This window comes from Gorilla gorilla, chromosome 5, assembly GCF_029281585.2.
Source record: "Gorilla gorilla gorilla isolate KB3781 chromosome 5, NHGRI_mGorGor1-v2.1_pri, whole genome shotgun sequence".
NCBI classification, from domain to species: Eukaryota; Metazoa; Chordata; class Mammalia; order Primates; family Hominidae; genus Gorilla; species Gorilla gorilla.
In genome coordinates this window covers 146,968,337-146,976,472 of record NC_073229.2, presented here as the reverse complement: position 1 = coordinate 146,976,472, position 8,136 = coordinate 146,968,337, and the positions used below count along the sequence as shown (strand labels likewise).

At 39.0% G+C, this 8,136-nt stretch overlaps 1 protein-coding gene across 2 annotated transcripts; it reads right to left on the bottom strand.

Moving 5' to 3' along the window:
- Positions 1 to 2,229: 2,229 nt before the first annotated feature.
- Positions 2,230 to 6,745, bottom strand: FABP7 (fatty acid binding protein 7). Of its 2 annotated transcripts, XM_004044620.5 has the most exons (4): positions 6,435 to 6,725; positions 5,839 to 6,011; positions 5,104 to 5,205; positions 2,230 to 2,584 (listed from the first exon to the last, which is right to left on the bottom strand). In XM_004044620.5, exons 1-4 carry the CDS (start codon positions 6,505 to 6,507, stop codon positions 2,534 to 2,536), a joined length of 399 nt encoding a protein of 132 aa, XP_004044668.3. In that variant the 5' UTR covers positions 6,508 to 6,725; the 3' UTR covers positions 2,230 to 2,533. The 2 variants fall into 2 exon arrangements, with proteins under 2 accessions (XP_004044668.3, XP_018884215.2); XM_019028670.3 differs by lacking the exon at positions 2,230 to 2,584 and having other exon boundaries at positions 2,638 to 5,205; positions 6,435 to 6,745.
- Between the last annotated feature and the right edge of the window lie 1,391 nt (positions 6,746 to 8,136).

Sequence of the window (8,136 nt, the reverse complement as noted above, 5' to 3'; positions counted from 1 at the left end):
TGACAGTGTGAAATAGAATTTGGTTTGAAGAAAAATGATTTGCGACTACCCAGAAAAATTTAGGAAGCAAACATGTTAATTATCTTCCCTCTTAAAATCATTTGTTCTACCGCTGCAACCCTTGATCTTTCAGACCATTGCATCTTTGTGTCCCGTTTAGGCCACCCAAAAACCTTTTCATTCTTCACTCTGGGAGACAGTTGTTATGGAAACTGGTGGCAGTGTTATTTGGCTTCATTTTAATGAGCTAAAGATAAATCTCTATCTTCGGCTTTGTATCTTTAATAAGAGAGAGGCCAGAATCTGGGCTTCTGGTAGAGTGTAGGCTGAAATCCAGTTGTTAAATAGCCCTCCACCAGAAGCAGAGATGGTGGCTGTCAGAACAGTTGGAGCCAACAACCTGTTCATGTTGTGTTTCATGCTTTTAAAGACAGGTAAACTGAGTGCAGTGGTATGTGCCAGTAGTCCCAGCTATTCAGGAGGCTGAAGTAGGAGGATTGCTTGAGCACAGGAGTTTGAGACTAGATTGGGCAACTAAGCAAGACCCCATCTCTTAGGAAAAAAAAAAAAAAAGAAAATTTTCTCATACTTATAGCTGTAAGTTAATTGAACTTTTTTTTTTTCTTTTGAGACAGAGTCTCTCTCTGTCACCCAGGCTGTAGTGCAATGACACAGTCTTGCCTCACTTTAACCTCCACCTCCCGGCTCAAGCAATTCTTCTAACTCAGCCTCCTGAGTAGCCGGGATTACAGAAATGCACCATCACACCTGGCTAATTTTTGTATTTTTAGTAGAGACAGGGTTTCACCATGTTACCCAGGCTGGTCTTGAACTCTTGGCCTCACGTGATCCACCTGCCTCAGCTTCCCAAAGTGCTGGTGCTGGGATTACAGGTGTGAGCTGCTGTGCCTGGCCAGTTAATTGAACTTTGAATTAATTTATAAAAACTTACTGAAAACACAGGGCTGATTAAAAATGAATACAGTATTACATATAAGTGCTGAAATATATTTACCTCCCTAGCCTCCCAAGAGGCTAACAAAGAAAAGGAATGATCGGGGAGAATAAAATCTTGTGTTTTTGTTTCAGAAGAAAAGTTAGCTGAAATATTAATTTTGGAGAGGAAATAAAGAGAAATATTGCAAGATTTCCAGCTCTCAATATTATTTACTACACATGAGAACTTGGACATGCAAATCTAACCTTCAATTTCCTTATTGGTAAAGTAAAAATAAGTAATACCTGCCTTCTTGCTAAACATTGTATGGTTGAGAAAATGTATAAAAAGCATTTTGTAAATGATGAAATACGTAAAATATTTGTTTGTTTGTATTTCACAAATTCAGACCCCAGCCAGATACAAACAGGTATTTAATTTGGTTTGGTCAACTCAATCACCTTCCCTTTCTTCTCCCCGCCCCGCTCCACCACCCCGAAATTTTGAGTGTCTTTATGCACAGCACTCCATTTGCACTCTCAATGACTTTATCCAACTCAGTTTAGTTGTCTGGAGAAACATTTTTTATAATCCAGGTTAAAATTCACTCCCTTTCTCTATTGCCTTTCAATAAGAAATTTTGATTACATGATATTTTGATTATATTTACCTTTTAATAAGACATTTTGATATACATCATTTTGTTTCTTCAAACTGTTTCTTCTAAAGACACTACTTCCACCAGGCGCAGTGGCTCATGCCTGTAATCCCAGCACTTTGGGAGGCCGAGGCAGGTGGATCATCTGAAGTCAGAAGTTCAAGACCAGCCTGGTCAACATGGTGAAACCCCGTCTCTAAAAAATACAAAAATTAGCCAGGCATGGTGGTGGGCGCCTGTAATCCCAGCTACTCAGGAGGCTGAGGCAGGAGAATTGCTTGAACCCGCGAGGTGGAGTTCGCATGACTGCACTCCAGCCTGGGCAACAAGACTGAATCTTTGTCTTAAAAAAAGGAAAAAAATGACACCACTTCCGTAGCCCAACCCACTATACAAGGCTTCTCTGGGTCCTGGCCAAATGAATTTTACCATCACAGATTCTTCATGGAAGGCTCAATCAAAACTGTGGTGTTTGTGTATTTTCTAAGGCTTTTGCTTATTTTTTAAATTAGTATTTTAAACAAAGTGCTAATTTTTTCAGCCTTACTTTATGCTATAAGAGTGACTATTTTACTTAAAATTGTCTAATATAGAATTCTTAGCCAGATTAATGATATTAGAAACAACAACAAAATTTCACGTGTAAGATTTTTATTCAAATTTGATTTACATTCCAAAAGAAATTATAAAATGTATTCACTTGTTTATAAAAAAAGGGGGCGGGACAAAACTTTAATTCAAATTATAAAACATGATAAATTTTCAGATTAAAATTGGGCTAGTTGCTTGGAGTAACAAGTTTTTAAATCACCATTTTCCACCTCCACACCAAGGATAACCTTCTAATTAATGATCAGCCATGCTGTAATAGGATAGCACTGAGACTTGAGGAAACAGAAAAACTGAAGAGCTCTTCCAAGCCCCAACCAGGAACATTTTTATGCCTTCTCATAGTGGCGAACAGCAACCACATCACCAAAAGTAAGGGTCTGAAAGGTTCAAAAGATAATCAAATCTTTTTATACAGGAACTTCAGTCACCGAATTTTAAAGATCATCATATATGTGATCTAAGTATTATGCAAAAGAATGACATTTACAAACATTAAATGCTGCATAAGCATTTCACATCTTGAAAAGAGACCCTATATTAATATACAGTTTGTGTCTCTGAAATGAGAATGAAGCAAAAACTGGGATTGGCACTTTAGATTCAAGTCAAAAGAATTTCTTTAGCCTTAAATTATCAGGGTAATTGAGCAGATCAGGTGTGAGAAATGGAGTGTCTACGTTGTTTTCTCTGCTATCTGCTTTAAAAGTGAATGAGTTTTATAATAGATTTACATAACAGTTTTCAATTCTTAACCTAGATAAATTTTGAATAGCCATTAGAAAATCCAATCATTTGAGCTGATGGCATTTGGAATGACTTGTTCCAAAATCAAGAGGAACATGTAAAGGTACAAATATTCTCCTTGTTTTGGTTGTCATGGTTTAGCCTATGTGAACCCAGGTAGGTAGGTGGATAGGATGCGGAACATCAGCTCTATTACTCTAATGTCAAATCTAACTTGAAGAGTTATTATAAAACCACTTTACAGAACTTAGGGGGTTTTGGTGCTCATGGTTTTCATGTATTGATGTGATGTTCAGGAGTATACTATATCCTTGTAGTCTATTGCTTTAGTCTTCCTTTTTGAACTCAGTCTTGCCTGATCATAGTCATGCATGCCACAGTTGAGCTATCTACTTTTCTGTGTTCTGGAAAAAAATGGAGGTAAAAGCATAAAGGAGAACTTCAGAGCTAATCTTTTAGAAATGAGTCCTTTCTTTTATTGATTGTTGCCAAAAAAAATGTGAGCAAATATCCTTTAACACGAAAGGAAAACCGTCCCTCTCCTCCCCACCTCCATCTCCACAGAAACATGAATATCTCAATGCAGAACAGTGCTGATTGCAGTAGTCAAGGGGAGAAGGAAACATGAGTCCCCATTCTTAAACAACAAAACTTTCTCTGCTGTCATCGTACAAGGACTATGTAAAGCATTCTCACACCCTCCTCCAAAATTGAATGAGCCTACCCACCTATGTCAGTATCATCAATATACCATTGCAGGTCACACAAAAAGTGTCTGAGGAAGGCTTGGTGAAGGCATAATATTTCTCCTAGTTTGTGATACTACTCCATCATTAGATAAATTATTTGTTAATTATTTTATATTTGATCAATTTAGGACAAAAACAGGGGAAAAAGTCTTGTAAAGATGGAGTCAGAAATGGATCAGAGTGATAACAACTGTAAGCCCAACAACCTCAATGATTGCCAGGAGCCATCCGGGAAGTAGGAAGAAGCAAGGGAGGGGGCCCGCAGAAGGACGGTGGCACTAGGGTCGCCTTGATCTCAGGCGTCTAGCTTTCAGAACTGAGAAAATTCATTTCTGTTGTTTTAAGCCACAAAGTTTGTGGTACTTTGTTGTGGCAGCCTTAGGACACTAATAAATCCTCTTTTACAGATAATTCCTAGTAAATAAGAAGAGGCTGATTGAAAAAAATATTTTTCATGTCTACCTAGTATTGAATATATATGTTTAAAAGGCATATTATGCATTCGAGATAAAAACTGGAAAGAAGTAACATCAAAATGGTTCTCTTTGGGGGCTGGGAGCCTTGGCTCAGGCCTGTAATCCCAGCACTCTGGGAGGCTGAGGCAGGAGGCAGGAGCATCACTTTGAGCTCAAGAGCTGTAGGCCAGCCTGGGCAACATGGCGAAACCCTGTCTCTACAAAAATACAAAAAAATTAGCCCGGCGTTGGTGGCTTGCACCTGTGGTCCCAGCTAGTCAGGAGGCTGAGATTGTAGAATCGCTTGAGCCCATGAAGCAGAGGTTGCAGTGAGCCAAGAGTGCACCCCTACACTCCAGTCTGGGTGACACAGCAAGACTTTATCTCAAAAAAAAAAAAAAAAGGTTATCACTGATGAGAAATCAGAGGGGATTTTAATTTTTTTGTTATACTTTTCTGTTATATTCCAAATTATCTGCCCTGAACTTGTGTAACTTTATAAATTAAAATATAAACTGTTTAAAGATCTCTTATTACAGGAGCTATAAAGTCATCTGTCTGAGATTCTCTTATAATAGCAATTATCTTTATATATTTCAGTGATTATGGGCTTTATATTAAATTTTATTTGAGAGACATCCATAGTTATCCTACAAAAAATCTTTTGACACAGTTTTAGGCAAATCAATGGCAACTTTTATTTTTTTAACTACACATGAATTTTTCTCTTTTTCTACAATCAAAGAAGTTGAGCTGAAGAAGAAAATTAACTAGGACCTTTTTGTTTCCCCTGTTTTACATATAGTTAAAGAACCTTGCCAGTGATGTATTATTAAAGAAGGAAGGAAGGAGGAAGAATGGAAGGGGGAGGGAAGAAGAAGGAAGGAGGTGAGAGGTGTGCGGAGAGGAGAAAAAAACAAGGAAGAATGGAGAATTGTCATTACTTACCATAACCATTTTGCCATCCTTAATTTCTCTTACAAAATTTGTTTCTTTGCCATCCCATTTCTGTATGTGAACAAGTTTGTCTCCATCCAGGCTAACAACAGACTGAGACCAACAACAAAATGCAGAACATAGCAATAAATACAATTCAGATTTCTGATACGGAAGACAAATGATGTGATTTTTGAAAGAGTTGTATAATTGAATAAATCATGATCAATTAATTATCCTATTGTTATTTCTATTACTTCTAGATTTTCTATTATGTAAATTTGAATTCATAATTTGATTAAAAAGTATACATCTAAATACAAAAATTTAATATATTAAAAACAAAAATCCTAAACTAGTGCTTTGCAGCTAGTCGTCCCTCTAAAGAAAGCCTTAGAATGAGGCAAAATGTCCATTTAGTCAATCTGAGGCAATCTGGGGAATTAAACAAAATGCAATCTCTCTTTCAAACAAACCTTATTAAATATTTTCTGAAATACAAGTTTGATATAAAATGTGAACAGTATATGGTAAGAGACAAATACAACTGAGATTTACGCTATAGCAAGTACCCATTGTTCAAAATATAACATATGCACACTAAACTAACTTTGGTATATTTCTCCTTGGATTGAAATACTGAAAATATTCTACACTTTCCAACATCTTAAAAAAAACATGCATTGGAAATCTTTATCTTTATTCCCCGCTCCCCATCCCCACTCTGGAGAAGAAGCAGTTTCTCACCTTGCAGTTTCTATCATCTGCAGTGGTTTCATCAAACTCTTCTCCCAGGTGGAAACTAATCTCCGTGTTCTTGAATGTGCTGAGAGTCCTGATGACCACTTTGTCTCCTTCTTGACTGATAATTACCGTTGGTTTGGTCACATTTCCCACCTGCCTAGTGGCAAAGCCCACGCCTAAAATAGCAAAGGGAACAGTACAGTCTGCAGCGACTTCCAAAATAACTCACAAAGCAAGAATCTGCTTTCTGATTCTGGAATCCAGGTTCTAAAGTGTAAGTTTCATTAGAACATGATTAGCCCATTAATCATGTAAAACACTACTGTGATAATAAGTGGATGCAGAAGAAAACCAAAAAAGTCAGAGAAGCTTCATATTCTCCACGGAATAGCAAATGTTCTGTTTTTATTGGCCCTGGGTAAGAAGGCAAGCAAGTGCCACATTAAAAATCCATTCAGTGGAAAATGCGTAGCCTAGCATCTGATCAGGACAATGTGATCTGTCTTTGCCTCTTGCTGACCTGATGAGTGAAAAATGGAATCTGCAAATATCTAAAGCTGCACGTTAAGAAGAGAACAGCCGGTCTTATTGTCACCTACCTAGAGCCTTCATGTACTCATCAAAGTTCTGGCTGTCGGTCAGCTTCCAGGTAGCACAGAAAGCCTCCACCATTCTTGCCCTTTCCCCTCTTTAGAGACAGGAGCGAGGATCTTCTGGTCTAATTGCCACTGCAGCTCAGAAGACCCTTTACACATCAGCAAGCAGCTCCTGCCTTCTTATTTGGAAAGAGGGTGGGCAAAAATCCAATGATTTAAATTGCAAACACACCCCTCCAGTGTCCGTCTTTCCAAGAGGCTGTCACAGAGAGAGGAGAAGGGAAGGAGCGCTCGAGTGAGGCTCCAATCCTCTTTGTGATTGGCTCAGGCCACTGGGTTAGCGGAGTAGGTCGAGTTCCTCCCAATCCTCACACTACAGCCCTTATGCCTGAGAAAGCTCGGCAGGGATTCAATGGGGCTGGAGGCAGGGAACGGGAAAATGAGAGAAGGGCTTTCAGGTTCGGTGAGAAAAAACTTGGCAAAGGCAATTTCAGACTGCAAGGAAAGAAAAAAGATGCACAATGGGGCATTCAGATTGATTTCCGTTAATGACAAAGCTGGTCACAAATGAGGACCCCCTTAAAGAAAACCACTGAAATGCCAGACTTTGCAGACAAAGGAGAGTGAATAGTGTGTGTTATTTTCTCTCATAGTTACAGGGAGAGCGAAATGCAGGCTAGACTAGGCCAAACTGAAAAAGAGGGCGGGGAGGAGGTGTAAATGCCTTCCCTGCATATACTGCTTGAAGGCTACTCTGACTGTCAATGAGGAAGCACACTAATTTGGGTCCTTTCCCAACACAAACCGAGAGAATTTAAAGATCCCGTTGTCCTTTCTAAAAATGTGAGAACGAGACTGAGTTGGAAAAGGGACCTAAGGAAGAGTATGGTTAGGACTTACTAATGAGGTACAAAAATAAATAAAAGAATGCTTTTCCCCCCGACCTCCTTGAATAGATTATAGAATCCATGTGGAAAAACTGGACAGAAGATTATTTAGTAAGATTTTAAATTACCTGCATTCTAGGACCTTTTGATTTCCTGAGGCCACATCTACACAAATACAATCTGTGTACATTTGTTGGGAGTTAGTGATGGGGAAAGGCAGGAACTGGAGGAGCGGTAGGAATCAGAAGGGCTTTGGTTTCAGTTTGCCCTGGCTCAGGGTTCCCCAAGAATGGCAAATACCTTGAGGGTTCTAAGTAGAGTATTTAAAGGAAGTCTCTGAAATTCCCCTTCACCCAAAGAGATTCCTTCCTGACTTACTAGTGCTGACCAGCAATGAAAGCAGCTTACCTGCCTCTCCTGGGGACAGAGCAGGAGAATCCGACTTGATATTCCCTGCCCTTCTCTCTCCCCTCCCAATTAAACTGCAGCCCAGCACATTTCTACCCAATCCACACCAGATCCAACAGAGAAGGCTCAGAAGGCCTCCTACGCTAGGTGGCGGCTACATGATTCTTCTTTGGTGTCTCAAGTGCGCTTGTTTAACAAAAACTGTAGTCTTCCTTCACAACTGCTTTTCTTCCAATTTTCACTTTATTTGTGACTGATACCACCATGCACCCAACTGTACAAGCCAGAAACCTCTGAATCATTTCTAATACTTTACCACTAAAATCAAACTTAATGCCAAGGCCTATCTCTTTTGCTTTGCTAACAGAAAAACCAAACTCTGTAAAATGTTTTACAGAAGTTTACTCTGA

What these genes read in the sequence shown, in the direction of transcription:
- FABP7 (XM_019028670.3), bottom strand. Translation starts at nt 6,507, where the DNA reads ATGGTGGAGGCTTTCTGTGCTACCTGGAAGCTGACCGACAGCCAGAAC. An exon ending in TGAGTACATGAAGGCTCTAG is followed by an intron (nt 6,012 to 6,434) that starts GTAGGTGACAAT and finishes TTGCTATTTTAG; the next exon opens with GCGTGGGCTTTGCCACTAGG. An exon ending in CAGATGATAGAAACTGCAAG is followed by an intron (nt 5,206 to 5,838) that starts GTGAGAAACTGC and finishes TGTTGGTCTCAG; the next exon opens with TCTGTTGTTAGCCTGGATGG.